The 19,591-nt window shown below is 44.4% G+C and overlaps 1 protein-coding gene across 1 annotated transcript in view; it reads right to left on the bottom strand.

Annotated features, from left to right (window-relative positions):
* CHD5 (chromodomain helicase DNA binding protein 5) overlaps window positions 1-19,591 on the bottom strand; it is a 142,677-nt gene that overhangs the window by 70,679 nt on the left and 52,407 nt on the right. The window contains 2 exon segments of the mRNA XM_051988709.1: window positions 612-730; window positions 3,450-3,629. Of these exon segments, the coding sequence (XP_051844669.1) occupies window positions 612-730; window positions 3,450-3,629 (299 nt within the window).

The following is a 19,591-nucleotide window of genomic DNA, read 5'->3' as shown; positions in this document are numbered from 1 at the left end:
TGCCATGAACGGAGACTGGGGAAGGTTAAGTCACAGGGACATTAAGTCCGAGATAGGGGATTTAACTTCACCGCCCCACCTCCGAACCCGGCACTCCTTCTATAACTCCTTCTTTTTGGCAAGGCAGCCCCAGGGTCACCCGCTAGTGAGCGTCCGGGTCCCACTCAAATTCAGGCCCTCCTGACCCAGGCCCGGCGCTCTCTCAAGGCACCAACTCTCTCCATTTAGGCCATGTCTATTCCTACAGGTGCTTGTTTTTCCCTTGATTAGATGTAGCTTCCTTAAGAGGAGGGACGAGTTCATTCTTTGCACTCAAACCCCCAGTGCCCGGCATGGTACCAGACACAGGGGTCTGCTTAAGCTGCTTAAGCAGCGCCTGCTGACTGGTTTCTCAAAAGGAGGAACTGCTCTTGTCTTGTCTTTGTGCCCTTCCCCTCCCCAGTCAGCCCAGTTGCCCGGCACAGCTGTTTGTGATCGTAGTACTTACTGATTCGGAACACGGCCCTCCGCGGGCTCGCTCCCCAAGCCCGGACCCCCCTCTCTCCATCTCCGCCCACGAGTGGGAGCTGGTCCCAGGTGCCCATCTCTACCCCACCGGGCGGGCCGTGTACCTGAGAAACTGGCTGAAGGCCTTGTAGTTGGTCAGCGTGTGGTAATCCTCTTCCGAGAACAGGTAATCCACGTCGTCCAGGCCCCACTCCTCCATGAGCTGCCCTGAGGACTTGGGCTCCTACAGCAGCCAGAGAGAGGAGGTGGAAAAGGGGACACAAGCGGCCATTTTCCCTTTAAGGTTCGTTTTTGAGGGGCGTGGGGAGGAGGAAGGATTATGGGTGTAATTTATTTCAAAAAAAAAAAAAAGAACTCTCTCAAACTCTAAAAAAATAGCTCTGATTCTCCCTAGGATGCTCAGCAACGAGACCCTGCGGAGATTGTGTCACTGAGAAAGGAACTCCAATCCCCAAGCCCAGGGAGACAAAGCTGCCTAAGTCAATATGGCAGCCCAGAAGAGTCCATGGCAGTTAGCCTTCCCAAAGTGCTTGGCCCTGAGCTCAACCCCCAGGATTCCACTGTGTGTGGGAGGAGGGGACAAATGGAGGAGGCTATGGAGAGAGGGAATGAGAGTGGAAAGAGCATTGCCCCTGAAGTACACTCAGTAAGTACTTGCTCATTATTATAATTCTAATATGATAGATAATAATATTATTTATATTCATGTTAACATAATAAACATTAACTTATATTTCTTATATTTATGCTTATAATATAATATATATTAAACACATTTAGCCCCAGTTAGTCGATTGAGCAAAAAGACTATATAATAGGGGAAAAACCATATCTTATAATCTTATGAACTCTTGCATGAGGAAAGTGTCTTCTGTTGAGGAGTGAGACATCAGTTCATATTAATATAATTACCATTGTGTTGTTTATTGATTAATAATTGTGTTATTCATCTTTCATCTTTCATAGTCATCTTTCAAAACTATTCAAAGTTTCCCAGTGGTAATTCTATAGTAAATAATTGTCATGCTGGCTTATGTTAGTAAGAAAAGCATTAATATCCCCATTATACAGATGAGGAAATAGAGATGAAGTAACTTTCCCCGTGGACACATAGTTAGGAAACTGAGGCAAATAGGGTGATTTCCCGGGGTCACCCAGCTAGGAAGTGTCTGAAGTCAGATTTGAAGTCAGACACCAGGCCCGGTACTCTATCCACCCATCGCACCACCCAGGTGCCCAATACAAATGTGATTGAGACACTTCAATCACGTTCGCCTCTTCGTGACCCCATTTGGGATTTTCTTGGCAGATACGGGTTGGTTATTTCCCTCTCTAGGTTATTTTACAGATAAAGAAACTGAGGCAGGCAGAGTTAACAGGGTCACACGGTAAGTGTCTGAGGCCAGATTTGCACTCCGGAGATGGTGCTTCCTGACTTCAGGCCCAACATTCTGGGGAGGGGAGCTCCCATAGCGGGAATTCCTTATGCTGACAAAATTCTCAGCTCTTGTGAGCCGTTCCAAGAACAAGGTCTTTACCATCCCCCTAAGGAGCTGCCCCAAAGGGCCAGTGCAGCAGCCCTTTATTTTATCGTTATTTATTATTATTATTACCATTATTTCAAATGCTTCTTTGGGATTAAGCCTCCCCCCTCTGCCCACAGTAATTCCTCTAGGGTACACTTTTCCTAACATGGACCCCTCCTCAAATACCTGGCCCAGATTATGCCTCTGAGAACAACTAGCTGGGAATGAACAGCTGCTACGTTCAGAAAGGAAAAAAAAAAAAAGGAACCTCAAAGTTCTCAACCTCAGAAAGGGGAGGGGGCAAACATTTATTAAGTGCCTACTATGTGCCAACTTCCATGCTAAGTCTTAAACATTAAACTTGCTCATATGTAGAGAGCTCCAATCTATCCAGTAAAATTATAAAATACATTCAGTAGAATGCAGTCTCCCTGAAGCAAGGTTTTGTCTTTGAATCCCCAGTACTTAGCAAAGGGTCCAGCACAGAGTAAGTGCTTGCTGATGGACTGCTCATAATAGCTGACATAGAACCCTTTGAACGTTTGCAAAGGTCCCCTTTATAGGGAACAGGAGATAGAGCATCGGGCCTGGAGTCAGAATGACTCATCTTCCTGAGTTCAAACTCAGCCTCAGACACTTTCACAATGTGTGGCTCTGAGCAAGTCATTTAACCCAAACAGGGTTAACAGCCTCCGTTTTCTCATCTGTAAAATGAGCTGGCAAAGGAAATGGTAAATCACTTCAGTAGCTCTACCAAGAAAACCCCAAATGCAGTCATAAAGAGATAAAACAACAAAGTACTATGGATATAGTATTATTGAATATTATATTATTTATATATAATATTGATCATATAATTTAATATGAAATATATAAATATTGTATTAATATTATTAAATGTTGTATAAATTGTATTTAAATTATATTGTATATAATTTATACATAAATGTATACATAAATAACTTAGATTGTATATAAATATAAATTGAATCTAAATTATATTGGATATAATATTATTAAATATATTGTATAAATATTGTATCCATCTAAATTGTATCTACATTATATTGTATATCAATACAAATTGTATCTACATTATATTGTATATAATATTATTAAAAATATTGTGTAAATATTGTATCTAAATTATATTGTATATAATTTATATGTAAATTGTATCTAAATTATGTCATATATAAATATTACCATATTATTCCACTTAATCCTTAGAACATCCCCCATTTCCTCCTCCTCCATCACATACCACAGGTATTATTATCACCATTTTACAGGTGAGAAAACTGAGGCCAAAAAAAGGAAAAGATTTTTCCCATAGTCACAACAGCTAATGTGTGTCAGAAATTGGTTCCTTCTAGTCCCAAGACCAACACCCTTCCCAGTCCTAATTTTAGTTACCTTTAAACCTCCATCTTCATTATCATCATCTTCTTCATCCTTCTTTTTCCGCTTGGACTTTTTCTCTTTCTTCTCTTTGAGTTTTTTCTTCTTCTTTTTATTAGGAGAATAATCACTCCCCTCACTGTCAGATTTCTCTTCCATCTCCTCATCGTTATCAGACAGCTCATCGTTGCTCCCCTGGAAGAGGATCATAATAACAGTAACAATAACAGCTCACGTTTATAAAAAGCTTTAAGATCTACAAAGCACTCTGCATCCGTTATCTCACTTAAGTCTCACAACAGACCTGGGAGGTGAGTGATAAAGAGATGCCTATCCGGTACAAAAAGGATAAAACCTGTATCACTGCGCCAGGATTTTACAAGAAACTGAGGCTGAGAGGAGTTTGAGGGGTCGCTCATCTGAAGCAGAATTCACTGAAGTCTTTCAGACCCTTCCCACCCCACCAAGGAGAGTGATACCCCCCAAAACCCACCATAGCGCTGAGGCCCCATTACTGTCCCTATGGGCTTTCCCCGGACACACAGATAGACAAAGGCCAGTCCCTTCTGTGACCCAGACCGGCTTCTCCCCAGCCAACCAGGCCCGGCCCAGGAGAACCACAGGAAGCCCAGACCACTCCGACACAAGGAAGGCCTAAGCCAGACCGGCCAGGCGCAAGCCTTCTATTTTGGCGAACGATCTGGCCAACATGAAAAGGCAATTCAGGCAGCCCAGAGAGCTTGTCTTTGAAAGGGACTTCCCGATAGGGAGGCAAACTGCTGAGAACTCAGAGCACCTTCTACTCCCTCTGGCTGCGCTCTCCTCAGCTCCCGCTGCCATTAAGTTTTTATAGACTTCTGAATTTTAACTAGTGTTCTCAGACTCCCCCCGGCCACAAAAGGCAGTGGGAATACACACACACACACACACACACACACACACACACACACACACACACGCCCCACTGGACACTGGGGCACACCCTTACAACTTCCACAACCTGGAGGTCTCCTGAAATTCTCATGTCCCAAGCATTCTCCTGGATAGTAACTAAGGACCTGGTAACTAAGGACCTAATGTTCATCACCCTTCACCCCCATCCCCACGGCAGGAGCCCCCCCATTCCTGCTCCTGCCCGCTGCGACTGCCACTCCCTCCTTAGGAGGCAAGGCAATTTAGGTGGCTCTCAAGCTTGGCTTTCTGGATGTGGTCTCCTGTCTGTACAGGAGGAGAATGACGCATTTCGACATAGATAAGGGTGCTTAAAAACACAGCATCGCCACTGGGGAGGGAAGGGACAAACCACACTGTCCCCTCACAGAGGACTGGAAAAGATGAGAAAGATCCTATTCCCCACCTCCAACCCAATTAGGTTTGATAGGAAAGCTAGTGACTCTTGGATTAAATAATGTTAATGTAGTAATTAGTTATATAAGGTGAATGGGAGAAGGGAGCCAGAGAGAAAGAGAAGGAGAAGGAAAAGGAGGAGGGAAGGATGGGGGGAAGAGGGAGTCAAAGAGAAGAAGAGAGGGAAACAAAGAGGGAGAAGGAGAAGAAGAGGGAGAAAAAGAGGAGGAGGGAGAGGGAGCCAGAGAGAAAGAGAAGGAGAAGGAAAAGGAGGAGGGAAGGATGGGGGGAAGAGGGAGTCAAAGAGAAGAAGAGAGGGAAACAAAGAGGGAGAGGGAGAAGAGGAGGAGGGAGAGGGAAAGGAAGAAAAGGAAGGAGGAGAGGGAGAGGAGAGGAGGGAGAGGAGGAAAAGGAAGAAGGAAAGGTGGAAGGGGAGAGGAAGAGGAAGAAGGGGAAAGGGAGGAGGAGGAAGAAGAAGAGGAAGAGAGGGAGGAGAGGAGGAAGAGAAGGGGAGAAGGAGGAGAGGAGGAAGAGAAGGGGAGAATAAGGGGGGAGAAGAGAGAAGGAAGGAGGAGAGGAGGGAGAGGAGGAAGGGGAGAAGGAAGGGAGGGAGGAAGGGGAGGAGGAGGAAGAAGAAGAGGAAGGGGAGAAGGAAGGAAGAAGAGGAAGGGGAGAAGAAAGGAAGGGAGGAAGGGGAGAAGAAAGGGAGGAGGAGGGGGAGAAGGAAGGGAGGAAGGGGAGGAGGGGGAGGAAGGGGAGGAGGAGGGGGGAAGGGGAGGAGGAGGAAGGGGAGGAGGAAGGGAGGGAAGGAGGAGAGGGGAGGAGGAGGGGGAGGAAGGAAGGGAAGGAGGAGGAGGGGGAGGGAAGGAAGGGAAGGAGGAGGGGGAGGGAAGAGGAAGAGAAAAGGAGAAGGAAGAGGAGAAGGGAGGGAGAGAGAGAGGGGAGAGGCAGGAGGGGAGAAGAGAAAGGAAAAGGAGGGGGAGAAGAGGGAAAGGAAGAAAGGAGGGGAGCAAAACATGGAGAGAGGAGGGAAGAAGAGAGGAGAGAAAGGGGAGAGGAGAGGGGAGGAGGAGGGAGAGGGGAGAGGGGAGGAGAGAGAGAAGAAAAGAAAAGAAGAGAGGAGAGGGGAAGAGAGAAAAAAAGAGAAAAGGAAAGGACAGACAGGGAAGAAGAGAAGGGGGTGATAATTCAGCTTACTATAGAGACAGCTAAGAGAGCAGGACAAAGAAAATGTTGAAGATGGAAAAACAGAGATAAAGGAAAAAAAAACAGATTCAGATAAATGTTTCTTAAGTGGGTCAAGGGAGAGAAGGGCTAAGAATGCTGTCAGCCAATAAACATCTATTAAGCGCCTAATAAGTGCGCGTCACCGCGCTAAGCACAGAGGATACCAACAAAATAGTGTGGGATCCCAAGGGGATCATCAGTGGCAGGGGCGGCATACGACAACTACGTACAAAAAGCAAGACATCAGCAGGATAAATGGGGAATGATCTCGAAGGGAGAGCCCCAGAATTAAGGGGATGAGGAAGGCTTCCTGTGGGAATCGGGGCCTTGTTGGGCCTCAGATGGAGCCAGAGATGCCAGGAAGCAGAGAGGTGGAAGAGAAGCGCCCCGGGCCTGAGGGGCCACGCTCTGGCTCAGGAGGTGAATGTCCTGTCCCGGGGACGAGAGGGAGGGCAGGGTCTGGATCTCAGAATGCACAGAGAGCTTGAGGTAAGCTGGGGACGGGGCGGGTTATGACGAACTCTGACTGCCAGGGGACGGAGAGCCGCTGGAGCGAGCAGGACCTTCCCTCGAAGGAGATCGATGTGACAGGTGAGGGGAGCAGGGGATGATCTGTGGCGGGAAGCCCAGTGTCTACTGGGACAGTTCAGGCCTTCGCCAGAGTGGAGCAATGTCAGACAAAAGGCAGAAATAGGGAGGGGGCGATCCTACAAACAGGGATTAAGGGGATATTAATAAATATTTAATCTTTGTAATCAGTGACTAGAGGGCTGGCACAGTCAGGAAACCTGAATTCAAATTCAGTTTCAGACACATATTAACTGCGTGACCCTGGGCAAGTCACCTCACCCTCACGTTCCTCATCTGTAAAATGGGCTGGAGACAGAAACGACCAACCCTCCAGTATCTCTGCCAAGAAAATCCCAAACAGGATCACAGAGAGTTGGACACAACCAACGGGAACGACTGAGCAATAACAATCCATCAGGTGGCAATGACGTGGGGGGCAGTGTGACATGTTCTTGTTCAATCATTCCCAGCTGGAGTCAGAAAGTCCTCTGGTTTCTAAGCTGTGTGACCCTGGTTGCAAGCCACCTAACTCAGTTCTAATGTGATTTTAATGGGGATTTTTTTAAAGGTTGACACAGAACAAAGTGGAAAATAGGGAGGCAGGGAAAGAAGAAGAAACAAGGAGAAATGGGAGAGAGAAATGGAGAGAAAGAAAGAAGAGACAAAAGGTTAGAAGCTATTAAGATGGTCCATGAGGTGGGAGAACAGCAGAAACCACCTAGTATCAGCCTTTATACCTTAGAGAGGCACATAGTACATGAGCACATCCTCTGTGTCTCTCTGTCCCTGTGTGTGTGTCTGTCTGTGTCTCTCTCTTTTGTCTCTGTCTCAGACTGTTTCTGGTCTCTCTGTCTCTGTCTCCCTCTCTTCTGTTTCTCTGTATCTTTCTCCTCTGTTCCTCTGTCTCTCTCTGTTTCTGTCTGTCTGTCTCCCTCTCCCCTCCTCTCTCTCTGTCTCCCTCTCTTCTGTTTCTCTGTATCTTTCTCCTCTGTTCCTCTGTCTCTCTATGTTTCTGTCTGTCTGTCTCCCCCTCCCCTCCTCTCTGTCTCCCTCTCTTCTGTTTCTCTGTATCTTTCTCCTCTGTTCCTCTGTCTCTCTCTGTTTCTGTCTGTCTGTCTCCCCGAAAAAAAAACAGATTCAGATAAATGTTTCTTAAGTGGGTCAAGGGAGAGAAGGGCTAAGAATGCTGTCAGCCAATAAACATCTATTAAGCGCCTAATAAGTGCGCGGCACTGCGCTAAGCACAGAGGATACCAACAAAATAGTGTGGGATCCCAAGGGGATCATCAGTGGCAGGGGCAGCATACGACAACTACGTACAAAAAGCAAGACATCAGCAGGATAAATGGGGAATGATCTCCAAGGGAGAGCCCCAGAATTAAGGGGATGAGGAAGGCTTCCTGTGGGAATCGGGGCCTTGTTGGGCCTCAGATGGAGCCAGAGATGCCGGGAAGCAGAGAGGTGGAAGAGAAGCGCCCCGGGCCTGAGGGGCCACGCTCTGGCTCAGGAGGTGAATGTCCTGTCCCGGGGACGAGAGGGAGGGCAGGGTCTGGATCTCAGAATGCACAGAGAGCTCGAGGTAAGCTGGGGACCGGGCGGGTTATGACGAACTCTGACTGCCAGGGGACGGAGAGCCGCTGGAGCGAGCAGGACCTTCCCTCGAAGGAGATCGATGTGACAGGTGAGGGGAGCAGGGGATGATCTGTGGCGGGAAGCCCAGTGTCTACTGGGACAGTTCAGGCCTTCGCCAGAGTGGAGCAATGTCAGACAAAAGGCAGAAATAGGGAGGGGGCGATCCTACAAACAGGGATTAAGGGAATATTAATAAATATTTAATCTTTGTAATCAGTGACTAGAGGGCTGGGCACAGTCAGGAAACCTGAATTCAAATTCAGTTTCAGACACATATTAACTGCGTGACCCTGGGCAAGTCACCTCACCCTCACGTTCCTCATCTGTAAAATGGGCTGGAGACAGAAACGATCAACCCTCCAGTATTTCTGCCAAGAAAATCCCAAACAGGATCATGGAGAGTTGGACACAACCAACGGGAACGACTGAGCAATAACAATCCATCAGGTGGCTTGACGTGGGGGGCAGTGTGACATGTTCTTGTTCAATCATTCCCAGCTGGAGTCAGAAAGTCCTCTGGTTTCTAAGCTGTGTGACCCTGGTTGCAAGCCACCTAACTCAGTGCTAATGTGATTTTAATGGGGATTTTTTTTAAAGGTTGACACAGAGCAAAGAGAAAAACGGGGAGGCAGGGAAAGAAGAAGAAACAAGGAGAAATGGGAGAGAGAAATGGAGAGAAAGAAAGAAGAGACAAAAGATTAGAAGCTATTAAGATGGTCCATGAGGTGGGAGAACAGCAGAAACCACCTAGTATGAGCCTTCATACCTTAGAGAGGCACATAGTACATGAGCACATCCTCTGTGTCTCTCTGTCCCTGTGTGTGTGTCTGTCTGTGTCTCTCTCTTTTGTCTCTGTCTCTCCCTGTCTCAGACTGTTTCTGGTCTCTCTGTCTCTGTCTCCCTCTCTTCTGTTTCTCTGTATCTTTCTCCTCTGTTCCTCTGTCTCTCTCTGTTTTCGTCTGTCTGTCTCACCCTCCCCTCCTCTCTGTCTCTGTCTCCCTCTCTTCTGTTTCTCTGTATCTTTCTCCTCTGTTCCTCTGTCTCTCTATGTTTCTGTCTGTCTGTCTCCCCCTCCCCTCCTCTCTGTCTCCCTCTCTTCTGTTTCTCTGTATCTTTCTCCTCTGTTCCTCTGTCTCTCTCTGTTTCTGTCTGTCTGTCTCCCTCTCCCCTCCTCTCTGTCTCTGTCTCCCTCTCTTCTGTTTCTCTGTGTCTTTCTCCTCTGTTCCTCTGTCTCTCTCTGTTTCTGTCTGTCTTTCTGTGTGTGTGTATGTCTCTCTCTCTTTGAATGTGTTTCTGTCTCTCTGTCTGTCTCTGTCTTTCTATCTCCTTTGTCTCTGTGTGTGTCCCTCTGGGTTCTTTCTCTTCTGTTCCTTTGTCTCTAACTGCCTGCCTCTGTCTGTCTCTCTGTCTCTGTGTCTGGTTCTCATGTATTTGTCTCTGTTTCCTTCTCTCCTGTCTTTGTCTCTTCTGTCTCTTTCTGTTTCTGTCTGTGTGTGTGTGACTCAGTTTTTGTTTCTGTTTTTCTTTGTCTGTCTGTCTCTCTGTCTCTGTGTGTGTCTATCCCAGTCTGTTTCTATCTCTCTGTTTCTCTCTCTGAGAGTCTTTCTGTCTGTCTGTCTTTCTGTCTGTCTGTGTAAGTCTATTTCTGTCTCTCTGTATGTGTCTCAGTTTCTTTCTCTCTCTGAGAATTTTTTTCTCTGTCTCTTTTTGTGTGTGTCTCTATCTCAGTCTGTTTCTGTCTGTCTGTCTCCCCCTCCCCTCCTCTCTGTCTCTGTCTCTCTCACACACACCCCCATGCTTCCTCACTACTCCCTCCCACCCATGGTGACTCCTTGGGCTCTCTAGGGGTGTCTCCTGTCCCACCCCCACTCCCCATGCTGTCTGGACCCTATGCTGTGCACTCCTCAGTGGGAACCTTGCCTGGACAGACTGATGAAAACCTTTTCTCCCCACTAAAGCCAGAACCAGCAGCACGTGGCTGGTCAAGGCTGGTCACTGGGCTCCCCCTCATTCTCCCCCTTCCGGTAACCAGGGTGCTTCCTGGACTGCTGACTCAGCCTGCCTGGCACTCTGGGAGGCTGATCTGGCCTCTCCTCCCAAAAGGCCCCACTGACACAAGCCAGCTGTTCCAGCAAATCCTGTGTCCCCGAGGAGATGGGGTGAGGACCAGAAATGGAGCTGCAGTCTCCTGGGAACTGAGAATGATCCTAGGGTCGCAGTGGGACCCTAGATTTAGAGCTAAAAGGAACCAGAGAGGCCATCTATTCCTACCCCCTCACTTTACAGATTAGGAAACTGAGGCCCCACGAAGGTTAAAACCACATAGCTGGGCTTTCGGCTCACAGGTGCTGCCTCAATCCCAGGGCTCTTCCCCAGCACCATGCTGCTTTTCTCTAAGTCATTAAATAAAATACATCAGACTACCAAAGGAAGTCACATATATTTAAGTAAAGAGATCAAACATTTTTTAAACCAAGTTCCCAAGCCCAGTTAAGAACCCTGCTCTGGATGACTCCCAACGATCCCCCTTCCCCTTTTCTCCAGCTGAGAGGACCCCACTTCCTCCTTTGGCCTCTCATTTATATGTCCAGTAAGATGGAAGCCCAGACCCGGCTCAGCCGGATCTAAGAGATCCTCCCTCGGGTTTTCCTAGAGCATATGGTCTGGACTTCTTTCAATTAATACATCTTAATACCAGCTACAATTAACTTCCAGGTTCTCTGAGGTCAGTGAGAAGGGAGAAAACCTTTCCACAGGACATCCTTCCCTCATTCCTCACTCCCTGGTGCTTCAGACTTCTTCATGCAAGAGATTCCCTCACACCTGGATGACACCCATAGGAAGCCCCTTTGGCCCAGACCCTGTCCCTGCAATTGGCTGCTTCCTCCAGACCCACTCCATACGTGCTCATCCACTTGGTCTCAACTCCACGGAACACTCTCCTTTCCCGCTTCCTTTTGTGTGTCGGCTCCCCGCTCCCTCACAATCCATTGACTGTAAGCTCCTGGGGGGCAGCTATCATTTCTTTTTTATTAAGAGTATCCCCAGAATTTAGCACTTAGTGCACATAGTAGGTACTTAATAAATTTTTAATCATTGGATTGGGTTTCTTTACTCCTCTCCAGATTGCACTCCCGACTCTTCCATCTTTCTCTGCAAAGCCTCCAGAAACATCTTTACCTTGGAAGCTCACTCTATCCCCTGAATTTTCTCTACAATACTCCCGGAATGGGCATTTTTATCCCTTTGCCCCATCAATTTCCCTTTTACATGTTGTCTTTCTGTTTGCATTTATTTCCCCACTGCCTCGCATGGTTCCTTGGTAGAAAGAGTGCTGGACTTCAAGTCAGGAGGACCCGAATTCAAATCCTACCTTTAATGCTTACTTATCTGTATGATCTTGGCCAAAAAACTAAATGTCTCTGAACATTTCTTTATCTGTAAAATGGGTATAATGTTTTTTACTGATTTCATTGGCACAGAGAACTTTGAATCCATACAAAACTGGGCCCCACTTCTCCAATTTATAATGTCAGAGAATCTCTTAGCGCTCTAAGAAATGAAGTGGCTTTTTCAGAGTCACACAGTCAATATGTGTCAGAGATGGGACTTAAATTAAGACCTTATGACCCGCTTAACCTCTCCTATGCCCTACCACTATTAATACCAAGAATGCCTCATCACAACGATAAAAGCCTTGAGGTAGCATCAGAATATTAGTTATCATTACGTTGACCTAAAATTTGTCTGTGCTTTTCACCTTTTGGTGAAATCACTCTCTGAAATCAATCAGCCTCTAAAATACTTGAGCATAGCTCTCATCCCCAGTCCAATACAGAGAGCATTTATTAGGTGATTATTACATACAAGATACCATTCGTGGTGTTCTTTCTGTTTGTATTTATAGCCCCATTGCCTAGCATGGTTCCTAGTATTGGAACCATGGCTTGTTGATTTGACTAAAGGAGGAATCAATTAATCAGTAAATATTAATTAAGCGCCTACTATGTGTTAAGCAATGGGGACACAAAAAGAAACAAGAGACAAGTCTTGTCAGCAAAAAGCCCGCAATCGAATATGGGAGACAACATGTTAACAGATGTACAAAGCAAGCTACATACTGGATAGGGAGGAAATGGTTAAAAGAGGAAAGGTCCTGGAATAATGAGGGGTTGGGAAAGGCTGTCTGTAGAAGCTGGGCGTTGTTGTTGGGACATAGAAGAAGCCAGGGAGAATAGAAATTGGAGATGATGGGGGAGAGCATCCCAGGCACGAGGGATAGAGAGAGAAAATGCTCAGAGCCAAGAGATACAGGGTTTTATCCATGCAGCAGCTAGGAGGCCAGTTGGTATCGTTATTGTTAGTCCTTCATTCTCAAAGAGGACCATACCACTGGATTGAAGAGTATATATTAGGGAGTAGCTGTAAGAAGGCTGGAAGGTGGGTTATAAGGGGCTTTGAATATCAAGCAAAGTATTTTATATTTGCTTCTGGAGGCAACTGGAAGCCACTGACGTTTATTGAGTAGGGGGAAAGGGGGAATAAGGTGAACAGATTCATTTTAGAAAAAGGGTGGAAAAAGTGAAAAGCATTTTGTGTTTGCTCCTGGAGACAGCTAGGGACCACTGAAGTTTATTGAGTGGGGGGAAGGGGAGAATGAGGTGAACAGACTTGCATTTTAGGAAAAAAAGTGGAAAAAGTGAAAAACATTTTGTATTTGCTCTTGGAGGCAATTGGGAGTCATTGAAGTTTATTGAGTAAAGAGAAAGGGGCAATGAGGTGAACAGACTTGCATTTTAGGAAAAGGATGGAAAAAGTAAAAAGCATTTTGTATTTGTTCTTGGAGGCAATTGGGAGCCACTGGAGTTTATTGAATAGGGGAGAGGGGAGAATGAAATGAACAGACTTGCATTTTAGGAAAAGGATAGAAAAAGTGAAAAGCATTTTGTATTTGCTCTTGGAAGCAACTGGGAGCCACTGGAGTTTACTGAGTAGGGAGAAAGGGGCAAGGAGGTGAACAGACTTGCATTTTAGGAAAAGCATGGAAAAAGTGACAACTGAGATGGAATTTGAAGGAAAGAATGGACCCCCTTCAGTGGACCAAGAATCCATTCCAGGTATGAAGAACAGTACAAAGCAAAGGCAGAGAGATTGGAGAGGGCAGGGGAAGAACAAGACATGGAGGGCCATCTAGTCTGGCTGAAACAGAAGGAGACCTGCACAAGACTGGAGAGACATCAAAGCCCAATTTCAAGGGCCTTGAATTCCCCCTAAAAAAATACGGAGTCACTGAAAACTTTTGAGTAGATTAGATTAGAGTCTTAAGAATACATGAGTGGAGCAATGAATTAGGAAGGAAGAGGGGCACCACGATGTTGAAAGAAATCAAAATAATGTTTTATTGAAAACTTTTTGAAGGACCAGACTATGTTTGACAAGACCTGTCTCATTTCTTTTTATGTCCCCAATGCTTTACACATAGTAGGCACTTAATAAATATTTATTGATTGATTGAGTCCTCCTTTAGTCAAGTCAAATCACCAAGCCAATAAGCCAGCACCAGGAACCATGCTAGGCAAGTGGGGATATAAATACATACAAGATACCATTCGTGGTGTTCTTTCTGTTTGTATTTATAGCCCCATTGCCTAGCATGGTTCCTAGCATTGGAACCATGGCTTGTTGATTTGACTAAAGGAGGAATCAATTAATCAGTAAATATTAATTAAGCGCCTACTATGTGTTAAGCAATGGGGACACGAAAAGAAACAAGAGACAAGTCTTGTCAGCAAAAAGCCCGCAATCGAATATGGGAGACAACATGTTAACAGATGTACAAAGCAAGCTACATACTGGATAGGAGGAAATGGTTAAAAGAGGAAAGGTCCTGGAATAATGAGGGGTTGGGAAAGGCTGTCTGTAGAAGCTGGGCGTTGTTGTTGGGACATAGAAGAAGCCAGGGAGAATAGAAATTGGAGATGATGGGGGAGAGCATCCCAGGCACGAGGGATAGAGAGAGAAAATGCTCAGAGCCAAGAGATACAGGGTTTTATCCATGCAGCAGCTAGGAGGCCAGTTGGTATCGTTATTGTTAGTCCTTCATTCTCAAAGAGGACCATACCACTGGATTGAAGAGTATATATTAGGGAGTAGCTGTAAGAAGGCTGGAAGGTGGGTTATAAGGGGCTTTGAATATCAAGCAAAGTATTTTATATTTGCTTCTGGAGGCAACTGGAAGCCACTGACGTTTATTGAGTAGGGGGAAAGGGGGAATAAGGTGAACAGATTCATTTTAGAAAAAGGGTGGAAAAAGTGAAAAGCATTTTGTGTTTGCTCCTGGAGACAGCTAGGGACCACTGAAGTTTATTGAGTGGGGGGAAGGGGAGAATGAGGTGAACAGACTTGCATTTTAGGAAAAAAAGTGGAAAAAGTGAAAAACATTTTGTATTTGCTCTTGGAGGCAATTGGGAGTCATTGAAGTTTATTGAGTAAAGAGAAAGGGGCAATGAGGTGAACAGACTTGCATTTTAGGAAAAGGATGGAAAAAGTAAAAAGCATTTTGTATTTGTTCTTGGAGGCAATTGGGAGCCACTGGAGTTTATTGAATAGGGGAGAGGGGAGAATGAAATGAACAGACTTGCATTTTAGGAAAAGGATAGAAAAAGTGAAAAGCATTTTGTATTTGCTCTTGGAAGCAACTGGGAGCCACTGGAGTTTACTGAGTAGGGAGAAAGGGGCAAGGAGGTGAACAGACTTGCATTTTAGGAAAAGCATGGAAAAAGTGACAACTGAGATGGAATTTGAAGGAAAGAATGGACCCCCTTCAGTGGACCAAGAATCCATTCCAGGTATGAAGAACAGTACAAAGCAAAGGCAGAGAGATGGGAGAGGGCAGGGGAAGAACAAGACATGGAGGGCCATCTAGTCTGGCTGAAACAGAAGGAGACCTGCACAAGACTGGAGAGACATCAAAGCCCAATTTCAAGGGCCTTGAATTCCCCCTAAAAAAATACGGAGTCACTGAAGACTTTTGAGTAGATTAGATTAGAGTCTTAAGAATACATGAGTGGAGCAATGAATTAGGAAGGAAGAGGGGCACCACGATGTTGAAAGAAATCAAAATAATGTTTTATTGAAAACTTTTTGAAGGACCAGACTATGTTTGACAAGACCTGTCTCATTTCTTTTTATGTCCCCAATGCTTTACACATAGTAGGCACTTAATAAATATTTATTGATTGATTGAGTCCTCCTTTAGTCAAGTCAAATCACCAAGCCAATAAGCCAGCACCAGGAACCATGCTAGGCAAGTGGGGATATAAATACAAACAGAAAGAACACCATGAATGGTATCTTCTATGTAACAATCACCTAATAAATGTTCTATGTATTGGACTGGGGATGAGAACTATGTTCAAGTATTTTAGAGGCTGGTTGATTTCAGAGAGCAGTACCAAGATCAAAAGGTGAAAAGCACAAATTTTAGGTCAACATAATGATGCTACTTCAAGGCTTTTATCATTGTTATGAGGCATTCTTGGTATTAATAGTGATAGGGCATGGGAGAGGTTAAATGGGTCAAAGAGTCCAGAAGGTCTTAATTTAAGTCCCATCTCTGACACATATTGACTGTGTGACTCTGAAAAAGCCATTTAATTTCTTAGAGCACTAAGAGATTCTCTGATATTATAAGTTGGAGAAGTGGGGCCCATCTTTGTATGGATCCAGAGTTCTCTGTGCCAATGAAATCCGTAAAAAAAAAAAAAAAAAAAAATTATGCCCATTTTACAGATTAAAAAAAGGTTCAGAGACATTTAGTGTATTGGCCAAGGTCATACAGATAGTAAGCATTAAAGGTAGGATTTGAATTCGAGTCCTCTTGACTTGAAGTTCAGCACTCTTTCTACTATGTCATGAAAAAACCTTTTTGTTAATTAGAGCTGACACGGAAAGGAAGCAATGAAGATACTCTATCACTAGAGACATTCTAGTAGAGGCCCAATGATTCCTTTCCAAGAAAACTGTACAGGGGATTGATATATGGAACAGGAAGTTGGAGAGATAGTTTCTAAGCTTTTTCAAAATTCTGAGGGTCTCTGAATCCAACCTGCATAGAGATGGGGTGGGAAAGTCTTTGGCTTTCAGTACCATGGCCAGTGCCCTTAGATTAAGGTGGAGAAAAGAAAGATGCGGAGCACAAAAGATTTTGCCTTCCAACCAGAGACACTCAAAAGATAATGGGGGAAAAAACCGATGGTATATATGTGGGAGCTTCCTCAGGAAAGAGGCTTCTATGAGGGAATTGCTCTGAGTTTAAAATAATGGGTAATGGCTATTGAAATTATGAATACAATATGGAATGTTATTGTACTGAGAAATGATAAGGACGGTGAGGTGATACAATGGCCTGAAGTCAACAAGACTTAGCTTCCGAGTTCAAATCTGGATTCAGACACTTCCTAGCTGGATGATCCTAGGAAAGTCACTTCACCTTGTTTACCTCAGTTTTCTCATTTGTAAAACGAGCTAAAAAAGGAAATGGCAAAACACTCCCATGTCTCTGCTAAGAAAATGGGGTCACAAAAGATCAGAAATGACTGAAAAATGACTGAAAAAAATGAGAAATGATAAAAGAGATAGTGTCAGAGAAAACTAAGAAAACTTGTATGAATTAATGCCGAATCAAGTGAGCACAATCAGAACAATTTACACAAAAACCACTATATAAAGGAAAACAGTTTTGAAAAGCTTAAGACTCTGAACACTGACCAGCGAGGACTCCAGCAACCTACCGATAAAGCAGATTTTCTATTTCCTAGTGTGTTCCATATGGCAGAATGAGACATACATTTTCAGGCACAATCAATGTATGGATTTGTTTTTCTTGACCATGCTTATATGTTACAAGCTTGTTTTGTTATCTTGGCAGTGGGGGTGGAGGGAGGAAAAAGCTAAAAGGGAAAGAGGGTGGCGCTAATGATGACCAAAAAAAGAGCATCAATAAAACATTTTTAAATGCACAAAAGACAGCAGAAGGAAGAACAAAGGAAGACATTTAAAAGGAGGATGGTTTTGTAATACAACGTTAAAATTGTGGTTTTCTTCTAAAAATAAGATATAGGGAATGGACATTGATGGTCTCATATACAATCCTTTGTTATAGTCTTCTGTGTACATAGAAATGAATGTGTTGCTACTTGTCAAGTTTATAGTATTAAAAAAAGAACATTTTTAAAAATTCACACCCATCTGCTTCCCATTTTCCTCTTCCCTCCCTACTGTTCTCACTGATTCTCTCAGAAGGCCTACTGTGTGTGAAAAGTCCCAGAATTACCCAGATCTTCTACTTTTTCAAAGCCATAGCCATCACCAGGCCTGGAAATTATTAAGTATTGTAGTAAGAGTGTTGGATTTAGAATGAGAAGTCATAGATTCAGATCTTCTCTTTACCATTTGCTATATGGGCAAGTCTTTTAATGTCTTTGAACCTCGTTTCATGTTCAAAATGAAGGGGTTGAATAAATGATCACATAAGTCCCTTTAAGTTTTACACTGATGATCACAGGATGAACCTTCAGGCTTTCCATCCCCTTCCCTTCCACTGATTCCTTTTCCTGCCCACACATTCCTGTATGAATTAAGACTGGGCTTAAGGGAAGTTCTCTTGCCCTGTTATGAGCTGAAGACAATTTTCCAGGGACACACCTTTCTTACCCTAACATTCTAAGATCGGTTCCACTTCTGATGTTTTATATTCTAAGGTCCCTTCCATATTCTGTGTTCTAAGGGCCTTTCTAGTTCTGAGATTCCATGTTCTAAGGTCCCTTCCAGCCCTGATATTTTGTGTTCTAAAGATTCTTCCAAACTCCTTCCAATTCTAATTTTCTACATTCTAAGATCCCTCTGAGATGAAATTCTGTGTTCTAAGGTCTCAGTTATGATATTCCACTTCAAAGATCTTTCCCAGCGCTGATATTTTATGTTCTGAGATCTCTCTTAGCTCTGATATTCAATGTTCTAAAAGTCCTCCCACTCTGACATCCTGGGTTTTAAGGGTCCTCCCAGCTCTGAAATCCTGGGTTCTAAGGGCTCTTCCAACTCTGACATTCTCTGTTCTAGGAGCCCTACCAGCTCTGACATTCCCTGTTCTAAGACTCTTCCAAGCTGATACTCTTATGTTCCAGGGCTCTATCAGCTCTGACATTCTCTATTCTAGGCGCCCTCCCAGATCTGACATTTCCTTTTCTAAGAGTCTTCCCAGCTCTGACATTCTCTGTTCTAGAGCCCCTACTAGCTCTGACGTTCCCTGTTCTAAGAATCCTCCTACCTCTGGCACTCTATGTTCTAAGATCCAGCTCAGCCCAATGGCATTTCCCTCCCCTTCGACCACCACACCAGTCCTTAACCAAAAAGGGATTTAAATGACCCAAACATATGACTGATAATGGGAAGAGAAAGATGATGCTCTCCTTTTTCATCATTGCAAATCAGCTTCATCTCCCTTCAATTCAAAAAACAAGTAACTGGGACATGTATCACAATCAAATGGTAAGAGACTCATATCTAATCACCTCCTTGCATATCTGGGTCTCAGTTTTCCCATCTGTAAAAAAGGAGTAACAATAAAACCATAGTTTTTGAGCAGAAATGTGCTTCAAGGATCATTCAGGTCAACTTTCTCATTTCGTAGATGAGGAAACAAGTCTTTAAAAAGATAGTCTCTCCCTAAGTCATAAAAGTATAGTAGAAGGCCAAGCTTTGAAACAAGTCCCACATTCAGGGCTTTCTCTACAAACTTCTAATCTGATGGAAGTGGGAAAGTGGTTTCAGAGCTAGCAGATGTGGGTTTGAAGCCTGGCTCTGATTACTTCTGACTTATTTACTGATTCATTCACAAGGCGTGTAACACTGAGAGAGTCTCAATCTCTCTGAACATCAGTTTCCTCATCTGTAAAATGGGAACAACATGCTATACTAATTCCCCTCACAGAACCCTTGTAAAAATAGTTTTGTAAGCCATAAAGCCCAAGTAAATGAAAGTCACCATTGTTGTTATTATTATCTTTTGCCTCCACTGCTTACCAGCTTTTTTTAACTTGGGAAAGTCACAAGGCCTGGGGCCCTGGTTCCTAACTATAAAATGAGAAAGAGTGAACTAGATGAGTTTTTAGGTCCCTCCAAGTTCTCAATCTATGCTCTCCACTACCTATGCAACCTTAGATTTTAAATCACTTTTAAAAAATCTTCCTTTGTCTCAGTTTCCTCAACTGTAAAATATGGGAGGTTGGACTAGGTGACCACCAGAGTCCCTTCTTCAAACTTTAAATCGATGGCCCTGTGCTAAGAGTGGGACATTGGTCTAGAGCAGAGGGAGCATCATA

The sequence above is a fragment of the Antechinus flavipes genome, chromosome 3, assembly GCF_016432865.1.
Source record: "Antechinus flavipes isolate AdamAnt ecotype Samford, QLD, Australia chromosome 3, AdamAnt_v2, whole genome shotgun sequence".
In the NCBI taxonomy this organism is placed as follows: Eukaryota; Metazoa; Chordata; class Mammalia; order Dasyuromorphia; family Dasyuridae; genus Antechinus; species Antechinus flavipes.
This window is presented reverse-complemented; position numbering and strand designations above follow the sequence as displayed.